Consider the following 25,993-nt stretch of genomic DNA (forward strand, 5'->3'; position numbering starts at 1 on the left):
AATTTCTGATACAAATTATATGAACTCCCCCCCCCCATCTCCACAGTATTCAAACAATTTTACCAAACACGATCTCATTCGCAGGCCTCAACTTCATAAATTTGACAGGATATTGGTAGATAGCTTAGGCTCGTCCTTTGTTTGGGCCTATAAGCCCTATAGTAATGCTAGGCTGTTTATGGGCTTCTTAGCTTAGCTTTTTTAAATTTAAATTTAATGCACAGTTGCCTTGCATGCATGAAGTCGTGAAATGGGGTGAATTCACGAGATAATGTTCTCGAAATAAATAATTAACGAAATAACGTGCTCCCAATATTATTTGCTGAAATAGGGCGAAATCAACAGTGGCCGTAGGTCGCCATACACTCCCAGCGACCTCCTAGGTCGCCATGCACGCCCGGCGACCAAGGAGGTCGCCATGCACTCGCGGCGACATCCCCTGCTGCATGCTCGCCTGCTCACGACCTTGCCGGGACTCCATGGCGACCTACACATGCACGATCTCCCCATTCTTCCCATGCATGAACCGATCCTTGGTCGCCCCGAGTGCCCCATGCATGAACCGATCCTTGGTCATCCTTGGTCGCCTCGAGTGCCCCATGCATGAACCGAGCACTGAGTGCATGGCACGATCTCCCCATGCATGCAGGAGGAGGAGTGCATGGCGACCTACAAGGTCGCCAGGAGTGCATGGCGACCTACAAGGTCGCCAGGAGTGCATGGCGACCTACAAGGTCGCCCGGAGTGCATGGCGACCTATGCTGGGAAGCTGCCACGCCGTAGGTCGCCCGGAAGGCATGGCGACCTACGGCCAACACTGTGCAATTCGCCCTATTTGAGCAATTAATCTTCGGAGTACGTTATATCGTTAAATAAAAAATTCGAGAACATTATCTCGAAAATTTTGCCCGTGAAATGTGCTAGTGATTTTTATGTACCATAATTTGATATAAGTATGCAGGTTCCAATTATACCAACATAAATATTTCAAGTAGGAGGAAGAGTAAACGAAGGCACGAAATCTTTAAAAACATTATTCGGGTATGCCATTGAAGGCGTAGAGCGACGCCGAGAATTTACGTTCGTATTGCATTCTCTTCATCGTCTCGCTAAGCATGCACGTAGTATCATCGCCATTGATGTCTTCTTGCTGCTGCTCCACCATCGGCTCCACCAGTTCTTCCGCAATCTCGAACGGAGAAATGGTATCACATATCGATAATCCGAAAGAATCCACAAACAGGAAATCCATTATCCCCTCTTTATCGATCTCTTCATTCGGACCGACATCGACGTTATGAGTCGATATAGAATCAGCCGAATTCGACCCGAAATTCTCCAACATGAAATCACTAGAAGAAGTACTACAATCTTCAGGAACATTCAAGAAACCGTCGAAGCAAACCGTATCTCCTTCGTTTCCGTGTTCATTGACGTTGGAATTGGAAACTACGGAAGCCATAGGAGTTGGAGAAGAAGCAGTATCGTTTCTTTCTTTGAGCCTAAGCAAGAGAAGATTAACGATTTTCGAAGGAAGTGCTGGTTTAGAGATCGATGACGGCGAAAAAGGCCAGAAATTTGTTCGAGTGTTGGCTCCACGAAGCAGATAAGCGGCTTCGTCGTAAGCTCTCGCCGTTTCTTCGGCAGTGTTTTAAGTTCCCAACCAGACCCGTATCTTCTGTATCGTGTCTTTTATCTCCGCCACCCATCTCCCCGACGGCCTTTGCCTCACTCCGACGAATCGTTTCCTCGCTCGGCGGACCCTGCTCAATGCCGCGGCCACCGCCACAACATTAGCATCGGTCGCTGTCATTTCTTCGACACCGTAGTTTGTTTTCTCTTCTTCATCAACATCACTGATCTCCGCTTTTCTCTTCCCCATTTTCACGTTCTGTTTTCCTTCCTAGTTCATGGACACTGTAATGGAATATATATTTATAGGGGAGAGAAAGAGAGGTGTTCATTGGGTTTGATTAATATACTGTGAGGGTCTTGTTGTAACTATTTCTTTGTTCGCATGCGTAATTCGGCTTTTCATTTGTTTCTGAATTTTCTGCAATCCTTTCACTCTCATGCAAGGAGGAGATAACAAGGAATTTCAAAAGTTCATTGAAGTGAAATCTTTTAACTTATACTTAGTCTCATAATGTTTAAACTGTTAATTATTTGTTCCCATCCCTTTATCACTTTGCTCCTAAATCTTAACCATGCAATATTACCATATCTCAATGAGTTAAAAGTAGTCTTTAGGTTAAAATTATGGTTTATCCCGTTATCGTTTATTTAAATATCTTGTTCATAACATAAAATCATTGATTTCATTGTAAATGAATTGTTGTTATTCCTTGAGGTTTCGGTTCGAGTACCAACGATGCAGGGGTACAAGCGTTCAATGTCAAATGATTGAAATTTATCTTTAAACAGATACACATTGTACTTACTCCAGATTAATAATATATATATATATATTGTTCATATGTTCGTTATTTGGTTTATCAAACTTTAAAAAATAAAATAAAAATTCTCTCGTACTAATAAATATTCACAATCATTCTAAAGATGTCCAATGACATATATAAAAATATTTCTTAGAATGTTTAAGAACACAAAATTTTTATACGTGGGTATACACAAACAAAAGTTAAAGATTGAAATAATCAATAAAATAAATAATTAACATAAAAAAATTTGAATTTTAGAATACACAAGTATACTTACATCTTTTTCAATAGATATATCACGCTTGAGTTGTGATAGATTCAGTTCTCATTATTATATTTATTTTTATATTGGTGTTGATGGAATTTATCATTAACCGTCGATAATAATGTTTGTTTGTACCTTTTAATTTTTCGAAGTTTTAGTTAAATTCTTTTAACTCTTATCATGCATTGTACTATTTTTTTCTTTTACGAGTTTATAAAATATGAGTGACTAATATGATTAGTCTAATTTAATTTTTGTCGTTTTTTTAGATTATAATATTATAATATTTCTTTATTATTTGATAAAATTAATTGATATTATTAATTAAAAAATAATCTTTACAATTTAAAATAAATATTATATATGAATTTTTAATTTTATCTTAATTACAATTTTATTATATATATTTTATAATTAATTCCAATAATTATTATTCAATCATTTACTATATCTAATCTATGGACATTGTAAATGTAACCTTAACTCTATGGATCAAGGATCAAACCCTAGTTCTATATAACTTCAAAAATAGCAATCTTTACATAGTATTATATATAGAAATAATACTTTAAAAAGGGTAAACTGCATATTTAGTCACTTGACTATCGCTTTAGTCTCATTTTGATCACTCAACTAACTTTTTTCAAATTGATCCCTAACATTATATTTTGGTTTCATTTTGGTCACCTGATATTAAAAAAAATAACATAATAGATGACATGGCATTTTTATTTTTAATGATGACATGACATTATGTATAATGACGCATCAACATTACCGTTATTTTTTTAATGATAAGTGACCAAAATGAAACAAAAACGTAACGTTAGTATTATTTGAAAAATATTTAGGTGACCAAAATGGAACCAAAGTGATAGTTGGGGGATTAAATATATAGTTCACCCAAAAAATTTATATAAATATCTAATTGAGGAATTGTCTGCTATCCTAGCTTCTCTATAAAAAATTAGTTGACCCTATTCCCATATGTAATGGGGTAAGGGGGACGTAGGGTAGTAGGTTGCCCCCAACACCAGGTTGAGAGCAGCTTTCATGGAAGACCTCCGTTATAAATTGTCCTCAGTGAGACTCGATCCTACGATCACAAGATTAAGAGCCTTGCGCTATACCAACTGAGCCTAGATCTCTATAAGTTTATGGTATATTCCAATATTCAGTATCTTTGATATCTTAAATATGCATGCACTTAGATCTGTGGCCTGCTAACATAATCACTGATTTCGTTTTGATCTTAACGTCAACATTTTTTTTTGTTTATTTTTCCCTTCTTTTATCTCATCGTATATTTTTAATAAAAAGAAAAAAAAAATTGTTAGTATTTTATCTTGAAATTTAACAACTTTTTATTCGAAAATTAACAACTTTTTATTCAAAAATTAATATGAATATATCAAAATTCGTTTGATGTATTACATAATTACGCTAGTATTTAAAATGGTTTTAAAAATAAAAAACTGTTAATCATATGGTATTTTATTCTTTGAATAAACTATAAATTTAAAATACGAAGAAAAACAATAGAAGAGACAAGACTGGAGAATGTATCATAAACGGAAAGGAGGGCAAATTCCCAAAAGAGATTCGTGAATGCATGGAGATATAGTAATATTGGTGGGTTACGGTTTTTGTGTTGTTTTTATTTTTCTTCGGAATTACCGCCCGTGATTTAACACTATGGATGGCCATGAGTAGGTTTTGGGCCGGGTTTCGGCTAACTCGATTGACCTAAAAATTTTATATCTTTCATCCGACTCGAAAATATATATCATTAATCTGATTTGAATCCGAACTGAATTTTTGAGATAAAAATATCATTTTTATTCAATAAAAGTAGTGATTTAATTGAAAAAAATTAATATATAGAGAAATATTATTGTAATTATTCTTAAATATATAAGGTAAAATTATATTGTTTTAGTAGGGCCGGGTCGAACATTTTTCATCCCAAAGCTGAACCCGACCCGATCCCAATTTTTTTTAATAAAACTGACCTGATTGGGTAGGATCGAGTTGCAACCCGTAGAATCTGGGTCCCATGCTCATCCCTATTTAACACGTTAAATATATAAGCACTGATTATTAAATTATATAGTTTAAAATGATCGAATTAAAAACATGGATAAAAATTACAACTAATGTATAATGTAAGAACTATTAATAAAACTTAATTTAATATGCTTCTTTAGATCAAGACTAAAAATAACCAATCAAATTAAGTTAAGCAAATCTTTAATTAAGCATAAGACTTCATAATAATATGGATATTGGTTTTAAAATTTTTGATTCGAGTTCGAATGATATTATTTTTCATTTGTAATTATATTTAAAAAATTACTTTTTTTTAAAAATAAATCAGTCTAATAATCTAATGCGACGCTCATAAATTTTTAAATCAGATTTAGAGTAATTTATCCTACTTAAATATTAAAAAAAACCCCGAATACATTCCCAGAACAATCTCCAAACGGAAGACCCAGCTAAAAGTAGAAACCAAAATCAACCCTCCAAAGATATTTTCTTCACTATCCAAACCCATATATTTTTAAGCCATTATAACCCAATTCCCCGCACAATTCCTTACAGATAAACCATGGACGCTGACTTCAACGACTGGGAACAAATCCCAGACCCAACGCTTCCGAGCTCAACCCCATCACCTGGACCGGACACGGTTCACGAAGCACTCGAAATGTCGTCGACCGATGAAGCGGAGGCGAATTCTTCGGTGGCCTCTAACAATGGGGTGGAAGCGAATGATTGTTCAGGGCCTTCGAAGAAAGCAGACGAGATCAGTCGGATGCTGAGTAATGGGATCCTGAATGTTGCTGCTAGAGTTCGATGTTGTTTCGGATTCGGGATTTGGCCTTTTGGGGCAATCGGCGGTGCTTTGTTGGTGTCGTTTGTGTATGCTAAGATGAGGAAATGGCGTGCGAGAGTCAAGGAAGAAAGCAAGGATCGGTTGATTGTTTTGGTTCAAGAGAAAGAACAGGTCCATTTATAATGCTTTTAATTTCATCTTTTATAAAAAAAAATTACTTGAGTATTATATATATATATATATTCTCAAATTTGATGATGCAGAAGATCAACCAGCTGCTGTTTCAAATTGCTCATATGAAAGAACTGATATCTGCACGACGCAGTGTTCCTGTGCTTCGAGTCAGCTGATTCACCTTAATTTCTCCGGCTTCATTTCGAAATCCAAAATTAATATAGACTTGCTTGTATTCAAAATCACAGCTTTCTTGTAAAAAGAAATAATGTCAACCGTTTTTAATTTGTCTTTCCTTTTATAATTTTGAGTTAAGTTTATAGGTTTAAGATTACTGTTTTGTATAAACAATAGAAACTTATCAATATATTTAGGGTTTCAGGTTTTTTTTTGTCAACCCAACCCAAAAAACATATATATTTCACTCGAATTTTATATTAATTAAAATTTAACTAAAATTTAAAAGTAAAAATATACATTTGATTTGATCCGACACAAAAATATATAATATTTTATTCATTAAAATAGAGAGATGACTATCTAACTTAGTTGGTAGAGCACAAGGTTCTTAACTTTGAGGTCGTGGGATCGAGTCCCACGGAGGGCATTTCATAATTCGGAGGTCTTCTACGGAAGCTGTTCTCAACCTGGTGTTGGGGGCAACCTACTATCTTACCTCCCCCTTATCCCATTACATATGGGAACAAGGGACAACCATTTATTCATCAAAATAGAGATATAAGTGAAACAAATTATAGAGAGATATTATAACAATTAACCTGAAATATATAGAAGAAAAACATAATATTCTCTCATATGAAATTAGATATAACTTTTTTTTCACATTAAACCCAAATTCAACTTCTTTTTTTTAAATAAAAAAATTGACCTTATAAGACCATATAAAAATCCATTAAAATCAAGTATTCGTTCAAATTTTTTGTAATAGTCTATAGTGATTATAATATAGTATTCGTTCAAAAAATTTCTTAATTTATTAACAACGCATATACACTATCCTACATATACAATTACTCAAATCTAAATTTTCTAATAAGAATAACATTATTTTTGCACTGAGAACTCTTGTTTAAAATTAAAACACCAACAAATGGTGGAATATATCTTATTTTCTAAAAAGAAATAAATACTGGATAGTTTAAAGTATTAGTAGACTTTATTATAGTATAGATACATAGGTTCATGAAAGTTATACAAATAGTCATTAAATTATATTAAGATAAAAGATTTAAAAGTTATAAATTGATCATTAAATTCATTGAATTATTATAAACTGAGACTGCATTTTATAAAATAATGATAAATTTCAATAAATTTAAGGACTACTTTTTAATAAATTTTAATGAAAATTTTGTAATAATTCAAAAAATTTAATAATTATTTTATAATTAATGAAGCTTTAATGATGAAAAAGATTATTGCAACATAGTTTAGTGACTATTTATGTACTTTATCCATAAAACTAACAAAGCTTTTAAGGCCTAGGGAATGGCCCAAATCATTTAAAAGCCCGAAGTTCTACAAAACGAAGTTTAATCGACGGTATCTGAAGTTTATAGCTGCATAAAACTCTTTTGAATCGCGTCGGTTTGGACCCAAAGAAGAACTAGTTAAATCTAAAGGGCGGATTCTGAGTTAAACAGGAAGCGTGTAACTCGGGAAAAGATCGATTCATCAAATCTTCTTCTCTTTGCAGAGGTATGATTTTGACAGTTTACTTTAGGGATTTGAATTTTTCGACGGTAATCTTTGATTTGTTTCTTTTTCCCCCGTCGGATATGTCTGCAAATTTTCTTTGACCACGCAATTTTCGCTGTGATTTAGTTCTTGGTAATGATTGTTCTTCTACATGTTCTCTTTTTGTTTGATATTAATGCGTTGTGCGTCCGTGGCGGTGCCGGCGTCCTCCTGCTGTCTCCACCACATTTGTAATAATTGAAATTTCAGACATGGTTAGATATCAACATTTCTCAAAGTAATTTTGACATTTTGCTTCACAAGATTGGAAATGATAAAGGTTTAAATATTATATTGGGTATGCTTATTATCACTTGGTTTTGATCTCACATGGCTGTTTCTTCTGTGAGAAATTGCCTTGACATTATATTAGTTATTTGAGGCTTACTGAAATGGAACTTGAATGGGTAACTGGAGATTAGGAAAAAGAAACCTAATGCCATTTTTTTGTTTTTCTTTCGCAATATGTTCAACCATATAGCAATAACAAGCTTTGTAGTTGCGGATACGTAGATCGCATAGTGTGTTCTTCTCCGAAGAGTTGCTATTACCACACTATTTTCTAGTAGATCTCTGACAAGGCACATAGGGTGATACAATGATTTGTGGTAGAACATGTTTTAAAGGGGATTGAACAATTGAACATTAGTATTTCAAAAATTTGGATGAAGCGTTGTATGGCCTGTTAAGGTTGAATTTGGCTTATAAGAATAGTTCTGGTTTTGTGAAAAAAATCGAGTTGTTTTGGATATGCTATTCTTTGAATTGCGTGATGGCAATTTAATCAGTTGCTTTTAAATTCTGTTGACTGTTTGTTGAGTTTGTCCAATATAAGATTTACTAACTAGGATTGCTGCAATTCATGTTGTCGAAGTAGCTATAAACTTCTTGGGTTTTAACCTTTGTATTCCGTTTTGTACCGGAATTTAATTATTTATGAAAGTTCTTCCATTTCAAATTGATTGCCGATTTTGCAGGTTTTGGATTTTTAAGCATTTACAATGTCTTCATCATATCTCCCGGCAACCACTGATTCAATTGCTCAGGCCTTAGAAGCAAAAACACCGTCTGAAGCTATCTCAATCCTCTACCGTGTACTAGAAAATCCTTCATCTGCTCCAGATGCTGGACGGATTAACGAGAAGAGAACCGAGCGGAAGAGCTCAGAAGCCTTCTTACCCAATTGAGGCCCTTTTTTGCACTGATTCCAAAGGCAAAAACTGCTAAAATTGTCCGTGGTATAATTGATGACGTGGCTAAAATACCAGGAACATCGGATCTCCAAATATCTCTTTGCAAAGAAGTGGTGCAGTGGACTCGTGCTGAGATGTGAACTTTCCTACACCAACGAGTTGAAGCGAAGCCTGCAGCACTTTTGATGGAGAACAAGGAGTACCCAGAAGCACTGAATCTCCTTTCCGGCCTAATCAAGGTCAGAAGGTTGGATGACAAGCTGCTTCTTGTGGACATAGACTTGTTGGAGAGTAAGCTTCATTTCTCTCTTCGAAACCTGTCCAAAGCCAAGGCATCTCTAACGGCTGCAAGGACTGCAGCTAATGCAATTTACCTACCACCCGCTCAACAGGATAATATAGATCTGAACAAAGTGGAATCCTCCATGCCGAGGAAAAGGATTACAAAACTGCTTACAGCTATTTCTTTGAAGCATTTGAAGCTTTTAATGCTCTCGAAGATCCGCGTGCCGTATTTAGCCTGAAATATATGTTGTTGTGCAAGATAATGGTGAGCCAGGCTGATGACGTTGCTGGTATAATATCATCTAAGACAGGGCTACAGTATGTGGGGCCTGAACTTGATGCCATGAAAACTGTAGCCGATGCCCATGCAAAACGTTCCCTGAAGCTTTTCGAGATTGCCCTTCGTGATTTCAAGGCCCAACTAGAGGAAGACCCCATTGTTCACAGACACCTTTCTTCGCTATACGACACTATTGGAGCAGAACCTCTGCAGATTGATTGAGCCTTACTCGAGGGTTAAGATTGCTCATATTGCTGAACTGATTGAGTTGCCAATAGATCATGTAGAGAAGAAACTCTCAGATGATCCTCGATAAGAAGTTTGCAGGGACCCTGAATCAGGGTGCTGGATGTCTCGTCATCTTTGATGATCCAAAGACCGATGCCATATACCCGGCAACACTGGAAACCATCTCCAACATAGTCTCTATGTGAGGTCTGCTAAGATAATGGCATAAGATTCGAGACTTACCGACGCTAATATATAGCTTTCGCCTCGGTTCTAACAGAAAACAAGTGTTCGGTGACACTAGGTATTCACATGCTTCAATGTTTCAGCTTTTTTAGTGGCATTGCGGTAGATTAATTATTTGATGCAAAATTTGTTAAGTTATAAATTATGAATTTTTTTATTAGTCATTGTAATAAGCATAAATTATAGATCTAACCATCTTTTCTAATTTGATCACTTTTAGTTTTTTAATTTGGTCCTATTATCTTAAAGTATAGAATTGGAATTTTAAATTTTAAAAGTACGTAAATATAAAGATTAAATTTATAATTTAAGTATAATAATGAAATTGATGAAAAATTTGATCTAGAAAGCTTCATGCAATTTTTTGAGTATTTTTCATCATTATTTTACTCTTTATATTTATGTTTATTATTGTTTTAATAATAATATTTTCTAAATTTAAGCTTCGTTCTTTTTTAAAATAAGTGCAGTATGCTCTACAATACACCTAACATTCGTCAGCGAATACAATTATTGAAGTTGAATGGGTTAATATAACTTTTGGTATTTGTGCAATTTAGTATTCAACTTTTCCTTTTTTTAAAATTAGACATCTAATAATTTTTAATGGTGTAATCAAGAACTTATGATTTTTAATGATACATATTCAATTCTGGTTGATTTATACTTATAATTTTAATTAAATGTTTAATAGATGTTACAAATCTAAAAGTTAGAAGTTAAAATTTTAAATATGAAAATATATAATTTTAAAAAAATTAGATATCTAATTGCATAAAAAATAGTTGGGCACCAAATTGCACATCAATGCAAAAGTTACCTACAAAAGTTAAATTAATTCTAGTTGAATTAGCAAGGCGTAAAACGCACCGTTGCGAACACGAAAGTGAAAAGACGGCCAATGATCTAGCTTTGCTACATCTTTGTCCAGTTTTACGTTCCTCACCCGAAAAAATGGTCGATTCAATTCACTCCTTTACTCTTCTCCGTCTACGACCAGTTGAATAGTTAAAAATTAGATTATTTTGCCTACAAAATACCCAACTTCCAACAACAATCTTCTTCAATCTGATCTAAATCTTTCGATTATCTTTTCTCTTCCATGATCTAATATTTGGGTGAAATTTTTGTCGAAGATGAGTGAGGTTTTCGAAGGTTATGAACGACAGTACTGCGAGCTCTCCGCCAATCTCTCCCGGAAATGCAGCTCTGCTTCTGTTATTCAAGATTTAGGTATTTTCCTTCTATGGATCGATCCATTTAAACTCCCTCCACCCACAAAAGGGCGATTTTTTTAATATGTTTCTTTATCGTGTGATAACCTTTTGCAGAACAGAAGAAACAGAAGTTTTCCGAGATAAGTTCTGGGATTGATGAAGCTGATGTCCTGGTACTATGTTGTCTAATTATTTAATTTTTCTGGGTTGTTATTTTTATATTGATTTGGGTTTTGATTTTTTATTGGTAGATTCGGAAAATGGACCTGGAAGCCAGGAGTTTGCAACCAGGGGTTAAGGCAATTCTACTTGCAAAATTAAGGGAATATAAGGCTGATCTGAATAAATTGAAGAAGGAATTCAAGAGAATTTCTTCACCCAATGCTAATCAGGCTGCTCATGATGAGTTGATGGAATCGGGAATGGCTGATGTGCACTCTGTAATTCTGGATCTTTTATCACTTTTTTTTCCTTTTTTGTGTTTCGTTAGCTCACTTGATTAAGAGTGTTTGAGGAATGATTACTGACAATCGAATTCGGGTGAGTGTGTGATATGAGTATGTGCTAGGCATGGGTTATTTTCCCGTTCTCATATCATATCCGAAAACGAAGAGTCGAGGTACTGTAGTTTGATGATTCTTCGGGGAGTCGATCTTGGGGGGAAAAGGGTGAGCCTTGGTGTAATTATAAAAGGTCCTTTCATATTCCACTATGATTTTGAATGGCTGCTGTTCTTGTAAGTTGAGTGAAAGTGGAATTTGGTATATGGATTTGTTTGATTCCTAGTTAGGAACTATGAGACTTGTTCATGCTTATCATTTCAAATGTTTTCACTTTATCCGTGTCTGTTGTATTTGTTACTTAGCTCGTATCCAAAACGTGTGTTTCAACATGGATATGTTCAAATTTTCCCTCAAGTTATTCCATGTATTTAGAGGATCTTATATTGGACACGAGTGTCAAACACTGGGTTTTAAGAAGAACAAAGAATTAGAGCAACATGGTCTGTTCTTACTTTTGGTTGTCTGTTGTTTGTCAAAGTTTCGCCATCACCTTTGATGAAATGCTAAACATTTTTTATGTTTATATATATATATATAACATTGAATAAACCAAACAACAAGATAACTCCGATGTGCGGGGCTTGACTTGGTAACTGAAAGTCTGGAACCTCCTTACGATTAAGCCGGGGTCTTAACGGCATGCATACTTGTTATTAACCATTAAGCAACTTGGTGAAGATTTTCGTATTGAATTGTGACCATTGGGTACAGGTTTCTGCCGAGCAAAGGGATCGGTTGTCGATGTCGGTGGAGAGACTAAATCAGTCGAGTGACAGAATTAAGGAGAGTAGAAGAACTGTTCTGGAAACAGAAGAGCTTGGTATCTCTATCCTTGAAGATTTGCATCAACAGCGACAGACTCTCCTGCATGCCCATAACAAGGTCCTCCAACATAACTTGGTTAACATATTGTTCATCACTGAATTCTTGATTTCTTTATTGTATCGTTTTCTAACATTCGAATATTTCACTCGATACTATTTTGAACTTGAACTTTGAGCTCTAACGTCCAAACCCGGCCCTGGAATGAAGGAATCGTCCATGCCCTGAACCATCTTGCTTCAAAACTTATGCTCCTTTTTAAAAAATTGATTACGTATTCAGTAAATATCTCGGAGCAGGTACTTTCTATCTAGAACTGCCTAACCCGAACCCAAAAACTTCAACAAAAACCTCCAACTGCACACACGAGTTGAAATCTATCTAATTCGGATTATTTTATTGACCATATATACATATATATGTAATGTCGATGCGTAACAGCTTACTGGTTTTGTTTCTTGTTGTTTTGCAGCTTTATGACGTGGATAGCGCCATCGACAAGAGCAAGAAAGTCTTAACAACCATGTCGCGAAGGATTACCAAGAACAAATGGATCGCTATCTCGGTAATCGTAGCTCTCGTCCTTGCAATCATCTTAATCCTTTATTACAAGATTTCACATCGCTGATGAAATCTTTCGAACCATTGTTCTGCAATTTGTATACCTTCGTCCAGGCATTCGAGACTTCCGTCTTTATGCAATGTTTCGACACTGAACCTATTATTATGTTATGTATATATACTCTACCTGTCTGTTTGTTTTATGTAAATGCATCAACTGAAAGTCTTGGTCACTTCGAATTCGAGTATGAGTCTTATTCATCAATGTCTGGTACGATTTTGCGAAAATTTTCAATTCGGTTAAGTTGGTATTCATTAAGTTGGCTATTGATTATTAAAAGTAATATTAAATTATCAACAATTAGTTAGTCTAATAGGGCGATGTATCTCTTGTAATGAATATTTTCGGTACTCGATATGGATTAATGAATCATTTGTATATGAGTGATTAAAAAAAAGTTTGAGCTGTTTGCTTTCCTACGGATTTAGTATTTTTAATGTGATTTTCATTTCTAATCTATTTTAAAAAAGAAAAGTATTTTTAACTAAATTGTTATTGTAAATTATAGGAATATTAATATGGAAACTATTTTAATATTGAACGAAAAGTAATTTATGCCCAACTGTCCACAGTTCCGGTAGACAGATGAATAAATAATTGTATTTTTTATGATTTTTATAAATATTTTTTAAAAATAAATTATCTTAAGAAGACCGTCGATTAACGTATACTGTAGAAAAAGTATAAAGGTCTAATTATGTTTTTGACCCTCTATCTATTATGTTATTGTGAAATTCAATCTTCTATTCTAGTTTAACATAATTTGGTCCTTCTATTACTCTATTTATTTTACTTTTGTTTTTTATTCGAGCACTTAAGTCTAATTGTATTAAATTCTAGTAATTATTAAGAAAAACCAATCACTTTTATAATATCCATGACACTTTTTTAATAAAAAAATATTAAACCAAAGTCAAGAAACTTTAAAATGATTTAACCATTTATGATAGGTTCAAAAATATTTATCTAATCTAATATTTAAAAAAGGAAAATTATCTAAACTTTAAAATATTTTGAAAGTCATACATCATGTTATCAATTTCTCTAGAGTACGTAAGATAATAGTATCATTATCTTATATATATAATAACATCATAAAAATAAAAGACTTAAATTATATTAAAATCAAAATAGAAGAATCGAATCTTAAATTTCAGTATAGTATAGGGATTAAATCCATAAAACTCCTTGAAAACGAAAAAACAGACCGTAATTAAGCCGACGCCAACACGGCCTCTCTTTATCTAAGTAGTAGTCTTCTCTTACAATTTATATCTCAATTGCATTTCATCTGTGAGATAATACACTTTCAAGATTAATTGCTTAAATAAGGTGAAATTCACAGTGTTGGTCATACGTCGCTGCTTTCCGGGTGACCTACTAGGTCGTCATGTCTTCCGGGTGACCTACTAAGTCGCAATGTCTTCTCGGCGAGCTACGAGAGATTGCATGTGCCATGCACGTCCCAACACGCTGGGCATCCGAGGCCATCCGACCGAGCTATGCGAGAGGATCCGAGGCCATCCGAACGAGCTATGTGAGGACATCTGAGCGAGCAAGGATAGATCGCCCGGAGGACTTGACGACCTATGTGTTGGGACGTGGGACATGCATATACCATACAACACGTTCATTCTCTTTATGAGTTCGTCGAGAAACTGACTACATAGTAAATTGACCGGAAGACATGACCTACCAATACTGTAAATTTCACTCTATTTAAATAATTAATATAAGGAATACATTATCTCATAAATTAATTTCTAAAAACACATTATCTCAAAAGTTTTGCCTTTGATTTGTGATAACTCAAAAATTAATAACAAATAAATATACTTCGCAGTACATCAGCAAGAGAACGGATCTTTGACTATGAACTCAGACGCAAACGGCGGGAAGTCGACGGCGCAGGGATCGAGTGGGAAAGCTAGCTCGGCATCGTCGGCGGACAAGCAAAAGGAGAAGGCGAGGGTGAGTAGGACTTCGCAGATCCTATGGCACACTCATCAGAACGATGCCGGCCCGTCCGTAAGCTTCTCGAGGAAGATCGATCTTTGGTTCACGCTAGGGACTATGATAACCGTACGCCTCTCCACGTCGCTTCACTCCTCGGTTGGATTGAATTCGCCAAGTGCCTCATCGATTATGGCGCCGATGTCAACGGCCAAGATCGATGGAAGAATACGGTGCCAATTCAACTTTTCCTTTTTGTTTCTTTTTTCTCTTATTCTTTGGCTTTTACTGTTTCCGCAGCTTTTTTTTTCATTTAACTTGAAGCTTTGTTTCTTTTTTTCCCTTTCCGGTAAATTTAGCCTTTAGCTGATGCAGAAGGAGCTGAGAAACGTGAGATGGTCGAGCTATTGAAATCGAATGGTGGATTATCTTACGTAAGTTCAGCATTTTATACTTTACAAATTTTCATTTATTGAGATTTTTTAGCTATTTTCCTTCAATACTTGGTCTAATTTTAGAGTTCATAAAATGAATGTTCTGTAATTTGCATGATGACTGATTAGTTCCAGCAATGCCACTTGGCACTTTGAATCATATTTGATCATAATAATTATGGATTACTTTTCAAACTTGGTTGTTTGTCTAAGGAAGGAATCAGAGTTTTAGATATGGGGGCTTACTTGAAATTGTGGATGATCTTTTAACTTTCCAAAAACGTTCCCAATTTTTCTAGTAATCCATCTTTAAGCATTATTTGTTTGAAAGGCTTAAAATAAATCCTTAGTGTCAGTCACTTTATGTTTGCGGAAGTTGTTTATCATATATGCTTGTATATGTGTTTCCACATCCATACTCAATGATGTTTGCACTTTACACTAATTCATGAACAATTTTCTTAAAATGTAAACGCAAACTGGTTTTGGCGCTCAATTCTTCTTCATTATCCCATCTGATCTGATTTTACTTGAGCTAGTTAAACAGGTTTAATTGATGGAAACACTTTTGGACCTTGTTAGTTTTCATTTTAACTGCTTTTATGGGCTGAAAGTTAAAGTTTTCATTGTTGCAGGGCCAAAATGGAAGCCATTTTGAACCAAAGCCGGTTTCACTCCCTCTACCAAACAAGTGTGACTGGGAAATTGACCTTTCTGACCTTGACTTTTCAAATTCAAATATCATAGGGAAGGTATGCTTTCAATTTCTTAATGTTACTAACTTGCAGAGCAGAGCTTGCCTACAGACTGTTTTAAGTGCAAAACCATAATGAGAAAAATTCTTGCTTCATTTTTAGCATGATGTATCTTGATTTTAGGCTTTGCTTGGTACGGAGGATGGAAAAGGAGAGGCCTAAAATATTTTTTTATCCAATTTTTAGGTTTCATAACCATCTTCCAATGTGCTTGACCATGGATTAAAACTTTTTTCTTCAACCTTTTAGTTGTTTCATAACTAGTGTCTTCTATCATTTGTCATGAGTGCATGTGATTGCTAGTCAAACCAGAGAGTGCTTGTTAGGGGTGTAGATGTGTGGTGTTTTCCTAAAAAATATAATAAAGATTCTCTTATGACTAGCATATTGAGAAGCAGCTCTCGTAATCATTTGATCAGGACATGCTCCATAGAAGTATGATACCATCTCTGGGATAAAATCTGTAGTTTTTTTTTTTTTTGGTTTTGAACAACTCCTCCGAGCTACTCTACAGAATGTATTAGCTACGTGACTAAACTGAATTTTCTCTCATATGTATACCATTTCGCTAATCAGGATTTTATAAATTTTATTGCCAGGGGTATGGCTTATCTTCACACTGAGCCAAATGTCATTGTTCATCGAGACCTAAAACCCAGGTGAGTCGGTTGCTATTTCAGTTTTCTTGTGCAAACAATCCTGTTCTTGTTCTACTAGCTATTGGTTCAAGGCTTTATGCATTTACAGTGACTGCACGTCTAAGGTGTAAAAATTACCTCTTGAAATTTGAATGATTAATGCACTTTTGCTTTTCTCTGAAAATACAAAATAATTTCTCCATTTCTCTAGTTGATTTGTTTCTTTTTTGCTTCCATGAATAAAAACTTTGAATTGCATTGACCTTTTCATTTGAAACTTAATTCCTTTTTGTCAGTAACGTGCTTTTGGTCAACTCCAGTGCAGACCATTTGAAAGTTGGAGACTTCGGACTGAGCAAGCTCGTCAAAGTTCAAAATTCTCATGATGTGTACAAAATGACTGGCGAGACCGGGAGTTGTATCTTATATATATTTTTGGATAAAATATGATCCTCGGATACTTTCTTCACTTTGATTCGGAATAGATCGTTATATGGCTCCTGAAGTTTTCAAGCACCGGAAATATGATAAAAAGGTTGATGTTTTCTCTTTCGCAATGATACATTATCAGGTAATCTTCCTCCTCTCTTGAAATGAAGTTGATCATGTAGTATTTTTTACACTAGTTCTAATGCACATTATTCTTACTTGGAGCAGATGCTTGAAGGAGAACCACCATTGTCAAATTATGAACCTTATGAAGCAGCTAAGCATGTCGCTGATGGACACCGACCTATCTTTTGATCAAAATCATACCTCCCTGAACTGAGAGAGTAAGCCGTCCACACAATTATATGTCTGCGTCAAGATTTCCATGTGTCTGCTATTTATTTATTACTTATTAGCATCTCGAGTCAAGTTAATACTGCCCTATGTTGCTCAAACTCTGCATTTTTTCAGACATGGATACGAGGATAAAATCTTTGAATACGAAAGAAAATGATCATATCCATGTCGGACATATAGCTTGACCTTTTGCCTTTCATTTCAAAGATATTTAGTAATAACTTTTCTGGTTGTTCTCTTTATTGAATTATTCTTAGATTAACAGAGAAGTGTTGGGCTGCTGACATGAACCAAAGGCCTTCTTTCTTGGATATACGTGGAATTAATTATGCCTTCATATTTGGTGTCTTTAGGGTTTGTCGTGCGGCAGTTAAATATACGGTTAAGGAAAGGCGTTATCAAAAATGTTATTATTTTTTTAACATTTTCGGTAAAAATTTACCTAAAACATTATTATTTCTATCGGAAATGTTATTATTGGGTGTTTTACCGGATTTGTTAATATATCCGGTAAAGTGCTATCTAAAACATTATTTTTTTTTACCAGAAATGTTAATATTTGACATTTTATCAGAAATGTTAAAAAACATTAATGTTTTAAGTAAAAAATAATGTTTTAAGTAATTTTTATCAGAAATATTTAAAAAAATAATATTTCCGATAGCTCATTTGCTTAATCGTATATTAAAATTGCCGTACGATAAACTTCTCATATATTTGCCAATTTGGGTAACTTAAGTTTTACGCATGTCAGCGGTCCACAATGGTAAACTTCATTAGCTAGAGTTGATGGAAAATAAAATTCAACAGTAAAAATCTTTCTCAATTTTGTCAAAATATATTTTGATTTTAATTTAGATAATTATATTAAATATATAAATAATTATCAAATATACTTAGTTTTTAAATTTTAGAAGCGATGATTTAAGTTTAATTTGATTCAGATGATAAATCGTATGGTCCTAATTTCAATAGATATTAGTTAATATTATATTTTAAAGAATGTAATTAATGTGTTTTTTAATATAATAAATATAATGTAGAATAATCTTTGAATCAATACCTCTGTTAATTAAATCTTCAAAGAAAAACTTTTTTCATTCAATTCAATATATTCATTTTTAAGAATCTAAACTTTTCGTAAAATATAAAAAAATTATAACATAATATTAATTTGTAAGAAAGAAAATCAACGTAGAAGAGTTTTTATATTTATTTGGTCAAAAAAAGTATATTCATATTAGCGAATAAATAAGGGAAATGAAAAAGGTGCTCTCGTCTTGTAACTTTTTGACTTGGAAATCTCAATAAAGATAAAGAGTAAACTACATATATACTGACCTACCTATTTTAACAGTTTACTTATTTAATTATTTTTTTAAAATTCATAGTTAATTTTGTGTTTTGATTTTATTTTGATTATCCATCGTTAAAAAACTAACAGTGATACTAACGTACTATCATAAGATAATGTCACATTATCATTGAAAAAATAAAATTTCTTTACGTCAACAATTCTATTTATTTTTTAACGGCGAGTGATCAAAACAGAACTAAAATGTAATGATAAATATGATTTTGGAAAAAATTGTTAGTTGAGTGACCAAAATGAAACCTAGGGAATATGTAGATGACTAAATACTTTGTTTACCCTTTATTTTAATATGTTCACTCGCTGTTCAAAGTTTTTACGTGAACAGTGAAACCAGAAGTATGAACAATGAAACAAAAAAGAGAAAAAGTCAATGTTTTATGCATATAAATATTAAATAGACATGATTCTATGTCTGGTCGAGACCAAGCTTTCCCCTCCATTAAACTAACTTCCTTTCAATTTGTTCTAAATCCATTTTCTGACAATTCTTCGAGCTTCGTTTTCTTCTTGTTTGTATAACAAGTTAACAACACTCTGCTGAGCAGTGAACTCAAATGGTGCCCGAATGGCAGGGTGCATACATGGATTACGATTATCTTAAGTCCCTTTTAGAAGATATTCAAACTTCAACCAAATAACCATCCCACATGGATTGAAACGAAGCCTGTCGATGTATCAATCTTTCAGTGGGCTGTTGGTTCATAGACATACTCAACAATCCATTGATTCACCGTCGTCGTCGTCGAATGTCGTCAAAGATCATCCCATTAAGGTTTCTGAGAAGTACGAGACGACGTTCCTTATGCAAGGGGACAAAGGTGGAGAGTACGAAATCGTATACTTCAGAAGGCTGGACGATGAGTTCAATAAGGTGGACAAGTTTTACAAGTCCAATGTGGATGAGGTGACGCAGGAGGCTGAGGCCTTAAACAAGCGAATGGATGCTTTTATTGCCTTTAGAATCAAAGTGGAGAATCCTCAAGGATGGTCGTGGCAAAACCTGTCCGACGTCACTGTGTCGACCCCCGCTCTGGCGGCTTCGTCTCCGGCCGGTTCTAGAGCCAGCGGCAGCAAGTACAAGTCTAGCATTGAATATTTATACTAAAAATTATAGCTGGGAAACAGGGAAATTAAGCAAAGTTTTGATTGATACCCTTTGATTGTTGATTTGCAGGAAGATCAGCTGAGCACATGGAGATCATCGAAGAAGGCCCGAGCGTGCACGATGATTCGGATGATGATAAGAAAGATAGTGTAAAGCCAGATAGTGTAAAGCCAGATATTGAAGCACAAACCATTGAAAAGCCAGTGATTGTTAATAGGTTCAAGCGACATAAACCGGCTCCATTACAGATACTGGACCGTGTTAAAATGAATCACACACTTGAGACGCCTCGATCAACCATTAAAGTGATCCTAAGCGCACCTAAACAGTCTGATTTGAAGTTTAATACGGAAAATCTCAAGAGTATTGAGAACAAACTTAAGCGAGCTTTTGTTGAATTCTACCAGAAATTTCTCCTCAAAAGCTACAGTTTCTTAAATACATTGGCTTTCTAAAAAATCATGAAGAAATATGACAAGGTATAGTGGTATACATACATACATATATATATATATATAATTATTCACATTTCAGTTCTTTATGATTGCAGATCAGTTCAAGGAATGCTGCAAAATCATACATGAACATGGTGGATAGTTCTTATCTTGGTACCTCCGAAGAGGTTACAAAACTTATGGAAAGAGTTGAGGCTACATTCATCAAACATTTTTCAAATTCGAACCGCAGCAAAGGAATGAATATTTTAAGACCCAAAACTAGGAAACAAAGACATACAACAACATTTTATACAGGTACAACTTTGAAATTCATACATATAGATAGGAAAATTACCAATGCAATGTCGTTTCAATAGATATAACTCTGCAATTCTTGACTATTTCTCAGGTTTCTTTGCTGGATGCGCATTTTATCTGGTATTAGCTCTTATTTTGATCATTCGTGCTCGGAAAATCTTGAATCACGACGGAACGGAACACTACATGGAAACCATGTTTCCTCTTTACAGGTAACGTATCCTGTCCCTGCAGTTCGAGTTGATTCAGTCTGTATGAAACATTTGTTTTTACATGTTTTTGGCAAACAATTTTGCAGTTTATTTGGATTCATTGTTCTGCATACGGTTATGTATGCTGGGAATGTGTACTTTTGGAGACGGTATCGAATTAATTATGCCTTCATATTTGGTTTCAAGCAAGGAAAAGAACTTGGGTACAGGGAAATACTCCTTGTAAGCTTTGGTCTTGCAGTTATGGCACTTGCTAGTGTGCTCTCAAATCTTGACATGGATATGGATCCCAAAACTAACGATTCTAAAGCTTTCACTGAAATCGTCCCCTTGATCTTGGTGCTGGTAAGATTATTCTATTCTTTCATAACCATATATATATAACAGACAACTGATCATTTCTTGGTGTCTTCTTTGATCTACAGGTATTATTAGTCATACTGTTCCTGCCATTCAACATTTTATATCGATCCAGTCGTTTCTTCTTCCTCACTTGTTTATTCCACATTATCTTAGCCCCTCTTTATAAGGTAAGGGTTCATTTTTCTTGAAGTATTCGTGTCAGATATACGTATCCGATGCATATACGGATCCGTTCGAGTAATTTAATCTGTAAATTACCTTGAAATTGTTGGTCAGCCTTCCGGATTTCTTCCTGACAGACCAGTTAACTAGCCAGGTTCAAGCATTTAGAAGCCTTGAGTTCTACATTTGCTACTATGGGTGGGGAGATTTCAGTCACAGAGAAAACAGTTGCAAAAGCAACGATGTTTTCAACACTTTCAGCTTCATCGTCGCTGTAATTCCTTTCTGGTCTCGTCTTCTTCAGTGCATGCGTCGTTTTCGCAGGGAAATATTTCATTACCACTTGGGCCCTTTGTTTAAGAACTGCATATAGTCCTAACAAAGGATTAAGTGGGGAAATGTTGGCTCTAGTTTTCTCGGTGACGGCCGCCGTCTTCGGTACATATTGGGACCTTGTCCACGACTGGGGACCCGTTCAACGCCGTTCTAGGAACCGATGGTTGAGACAAACTCCTTATACCGCAAAAAAGTGCCTACTTCGGTGCCATGGTAAATTAAACGCCAAAGAATTCGAACTCCGAACTTACTCATCATCTGTTTAACAAGGTTCATTCATTGGATTGAAGGTCCTGAATATTCTGCTGAGATTCGCATGGCTTCAAACAGTGCTCAATTTCAAGTTATTTGATTTGCATAGGCAAACCATGATCACCCTCGTGTCCAGCCTCGAGATAATCCGGCGAGGGATGTGGAATTTCTTCAGGATAGAGAATGAGCATTTGAATAACGTGGGCAAGTATCGAGCATTCAAGTCGGTGCCATTGCCTTTCAACTATGATGAAGATGAAGATGAGTAGATAGTTTAGAATTCAATAAAGGATATATACAAAGAGAATTTTTCTTTCTTTCTTTGAAGATATAAATGTTGAGGATTAATTGTTAAAGATTAGAAGATTAATTTTTTTAATTGAATTTGTGTTCGGGAAGAAATGGTTAGATATTATCTCAAATTCCAATTAAAAATAAACATAAATTCTTCTAGTTGAAAATTACTTAACGATGAAAAAAATTAGTTAAAAATTATCATATAATAATTATTTTTAGTGACCAAATTTGTTTTTTCTATAAATATAGGGTCAGTCTTAATTTTTAGAATTATGATACATAATTCTTTTGTAGTGTAATCAGTAATGTCTACAATTTCAGGATTTACGTTGTAGATATGAATTTTATTAAAATGTTAAGATAATGTTTTGGGATATATAAGGTTTTGACATATATATTAGATAATTTTGAGATGCATAAGATATTATATATTTGTGTATACTCTTCATAATCTTTATATACTTATATCTATAATAGATTATTATTATTATTTTATTCATAAAAATAAATAAAATTATATTATATTAAATCTTTTTTTTATCTCATTTCATGTTAATATGGTCTTAATTATTTTGGATTACGCATTCATAACATTTTGATTTTGTATTTTACTATCAATTTTCCAAGGTAAAGAACAACATAAAAGCATTAAAAAAGATGCTTAGGTTCACTGCTGCAAAAGCCAATCTCTTTATGTGTTGGATTTTAGCTTATTTTAGCTTTGAAAATCGCTTATTACACCTCAAATTCATATTCAATTTGTTGTTGATAAGAATCTATCTGTAGTAAAAAAATATTATTCTTTTAAAGAGATTTTAAGTTTGAGCATTTATATTTAGAAATGGGCATGAGTCAGGTTTTTGGTCCACTCGACCCAATCAAAACAAGGTTTCACCCGATCCGACCCGATATATAACTTAAAAGCCCGATCTAACCAGAAATAATAATAAAAATATTATTTTTATTCAATAAAAACAATGACTTAATTGAAAATAATAATATATAGGGTGTATTATTATAATTATTCCTAAATATAAGGTAAAATTATATTTTTTCGGGTTGGGTCGGGTCGGTATTTTTCACCCTCAACCTGACCCAAACCCGAATTTTTTTATTAAAAATTTGACCCGATCGGATCAGGTCAGATCGGAACCCGACGGGTTCAAGTCCCATGCCATGCCTAGTTATATTTGTAGAGTATGTTATCAATTAATTAAAAAAATATAGATATTACCTTATAAATTATTTTAAAAAAACTCTTGTCACCAACAATAGAAACTTCAATTATCAAGTAAAGCCTATTCAAATTAATTACATTAATACTAAATCATGATACACAAAAATAATAGGTAAAAAGATGAAAAAAATAATTAAATTATTTTTAATAATTAAAAAATTAAATTACTTACTATTTTCTTTTATATTTTCAAACAGTTAGGAGTTCAAACCCTAACGTTTGCGAATGGAGTAAACTGGGTTAGGAGGGTTGTCATTGTCCTGCAATATCCAATATGAATTAGTTGGTTAATAATTCGGACACTGTGATTAATTCAAAAAAAAGTTAGGTGTGAAATAATTATAATTAATATTATAAAATAAAATAAGTATTTTTAAAATATATCTAAAATTAAAAGATAATTTGAATGTTTATACAATTTTAAAATTTCTTCTTCGTTTATTTTTAAAAAAAAAATAGAGTTGATCATTTTTTAATAATTATCGAAGTCATGGAGTATTATATATATAAAAGATTTTGTTACACAATGTAAAACTCTTTTAGTTTTACACAGATTTAGGAGCGATGGATAAATAAAAATAAATAGTTGAGATTAACAGCAGGAAATGAAAAGATATTCACGAGAAAAAAAAAATTAGTCAATTTCAGCCAACGGTTTTAGAACATTCAAAGAGAAATAAAATAAAGTATACACAATTTAAAAACATGTTGCTTAAAAACTCGTATTTTAAAATTAATTAATGTTATTAATTTAAACTCCATTTCAATAGAATTGAATCCAAGTTTCTTTTATTTTTTAACTAATCAAGAAGTGATAGCGATGCATGTCATTATATTAACAAAATTAAATACGAATAATTAAAAAAATTATTGTCTTATACATATATAATCTATGATTGTCTAGGGTTTATATCAATTTAAAGTGGCAGATCTCTTATAATAATAATAATAATAATAATAATAATAATTAATTGTAAATTAAGATTTCATAAACTTTATTTAATAAATGCATCGATTTTGACCAAATTATGTATTCGTGCCACCTAACGACTAATAAAAGAAACTTTGATAACGTCAATGATCGATCACCTAATAATTCAACACCAAAACTTTAAGAACCTAATTAATATGAGATGAAAATCAATAATCTTCATCTTCTATTGCTTGTTGCTAAATTCATTATCATTTATTTATTTTGACATTCTTCGATGTGTATACAACTCATTATTAATGTACTCTCTTCCAATTTGACAAAAGTAATAATAATGCTTATTCATGGTGATTTTGGAAAGAGATTCCGATACCAGTGGTCTCAGTGATTAAGGAATTTACTATTATTCTTTAAAGTCTCGAATTCGAACACAGCGTATGAAGAGATATGAGCGTTTAATATCAAATGATTAAAAGTCTTTAATAGATACTATGTACCTTGTATTCACCACATATTTAAAAAAAAATTGAAAAAAGAAATAAAAAGAAAAATATTATTGAGGTTAATTTTTATAAATAAACTCAAATTATTTATTATTCTTTGAATCCTTAAATCAAATCACTCAATTAAGAATATGTTTTAACTCATAACTTTCAAAGTGTAATGACAACCCGAAATAATTACTTTGAAATCAATACCTAATTGAATGAATTTATGTAATTATTTTTAAAACCAATAGTTAATATGTTAAAATTCAAATTAACATTTTTTTCTTCGGCTTGGTCGAATTTTGTGTAATGTTAGTGAATTATGTACTTTTAACATATTTAATCTCTCATGAGGTCTATTTTGTTCATTAATTAGATTAAATTATTTGTGTGTTACTCAGTTGGTAGACCGCAAGACTCTTAACCTTGTGGTCGTGGGATCGAGTTTCATAGTGGGCAATTCATAATTGTCGGAGATCTTCCACGAAACTTGCTCTCAACCTAGCGTTGGGGGCAGCCTACTACCCTATCTCCCCTTATCCCATTACATATGTAAATAGGGTCAACTAATTTTTTTTGTGTTACACCAGATGTTGTGGTCCATACAAATCCACGTATCACTTAACCTAATAACAAATATTGTTTGGGTAAATTACATATTTAATCATCTAATTATTCTCACAGTTTTATTTTTATCACCGAATTATTTTTTAAGAAAAATCATATCAAATGTTACTTTTTTTTTCTGTTTTAATAATCCATCGTTAAAAAAATAAAACTGTTGATGTGGTCATTTTTAATTTTTTTTTTTCAATGATAATGTAACATTATCTTAGGCTGACATGTCAACATCACCGTTAATTTTTTTAACTGTGGATGATCAGAACGTAACATTAGGCATGATTTAAAAAAAACAAATAGTTAACCAAAATAGAAACACGAGACTAATTTGATGACTAAATACTTAGTTTATCCTTTTTT

General features: G+C 33.3%; 2 protein-coding genes and 4 pseudogenes across 2 annotated transcripts; 5 read left to right on the forward strand and 1 right to left on the reverse strand.

The window, feature by feature from the left end:
* Positions 1–1,033: 1,033 nt before the first annotated feature.
* On the reverse strand, positions 1,034–1,888 carry LOC120193418 (annotated as a pseudogene).
* Positions 1,889–5,401: 3,513 nt separating this feature from the next.
* On the forward strand, positions 5,402–5,921 carry LOC120193359. Its single transcript, XM_039195868.1, has 2 exons — positions 5,402–5,716; positions 5,809–5,921. The coding sequence occupies exons 1-2, from the start codon at positions 5,417–5,419 to the stop codon at positions 5,893–5,895; spliced, it is 387 nt and encodes a 128-aa protein (XP_039051799.1). The 5' UTR covers positions 5,402–5,416; the 3' UTR covers positions 5,896–5,921.
* A 1,296-nt stretch (positions 5,922–7,217) lies between these two features.
* LOC120193307 lies at positions 7,218–9,833 on the forward strand (annotated as a pseudogene).
* Positions 9,834–10,663: 830 nt separating this feature from the next.
* Positions 10,664–13,107, forward strand: LOC120193323 (vesicle transport v-SNARE 12-like). The gene is made up of 5 exons (XM_039195835.1): positions 10,664–10,942; positions 11,041–11,099; positions 11,178–11,366; positions 12,201–12,371; positions 12,784–13,107. Exons 1-5 carry the CDS (start codon positions 10,846–10,848, stop codon positions 12,937–12,939), a joined length of 672 nt encoding a protein of 223 aa, XP_039051766.1. The 5' UTR covers positions 10,664–10,845; the 3' UTR covers positions 12,940–13,107.
* A 1,635-nt stretch (positions 13,108–14,742) lies between these two features.
* LOC120193419 lies at positions 14,743–18,554 on the forward strand (annotated as a pseudogene).
* Positions 18,555–19,425: 871 nt separating this feature from the next.
* LOC120193420 lies at positions 19,426–22,328 on the forward strand (annotated as a pseudogene).
* Positions 22,329–25,993: the final 3,665 nt, after the last annotated feature.

Source organism: Hibiscus syriacus, unplaced genomic scaffold, assembly GCF_006381635.1.
Source record: "Hibiscus syriacus cultivar Baekdansim isolate YM2019G1 unplaced genomic scaffold, ASM638163v2 tig00116995_pilon, whole genome shotgun sequence".
Classification (NCBI taxonomy): domain Eukaryota; kingdom Viridiplantae; phylum Streptophyta; class Magnoliopsida; order Malvales; family Malvaceae; genus Hibiscus; species Hibiscus syriacus.

What these genes read in the sequence shown, in the direction of transcription:
- LOC120193359 (XM_039195868.1), top strand. Translation starts at nt 5,417, where the DNA reads ATGTCGTCGACCGATGAAGCGGAGGCGAATTCTTCGGTGGCCTCTAAC. An exon ending in TGGTTCAAGAGAAAGAACAG is followed by an intron (nt 5,717 to 5,808) that starts GTCCATTTATAA and finishes TTGATGATGCAG; the next exon opens with AAGATCAACCAGCTGCTGTT.
- LOC120193323 (XM_039195835.1), top strand. Translation starts at nt 10,846, where the DNA reads ATGAGTGAGGTTTTCGAAGGTTATGAACGACAGTACTGCGAGCTCTCC. An exon ending in TTGATGAAGCTGATGTCCTG is followed by an intron (nt 11,100 to 11,177) that starts GTACTATGTTGT and finishes TTTTATTGGTAG; the next exon opens with ATTCGGAAAATGGACCTGGA. An exon ending in GAATGGCTGATGTGCACTCT is followed by an intron (nt 11,367 to 12,200) that starts GTAATTCTGGAT and finishes CATTGGGTACAG; the next exon opens with GTTTCTGCCGAGCAAAGGGA.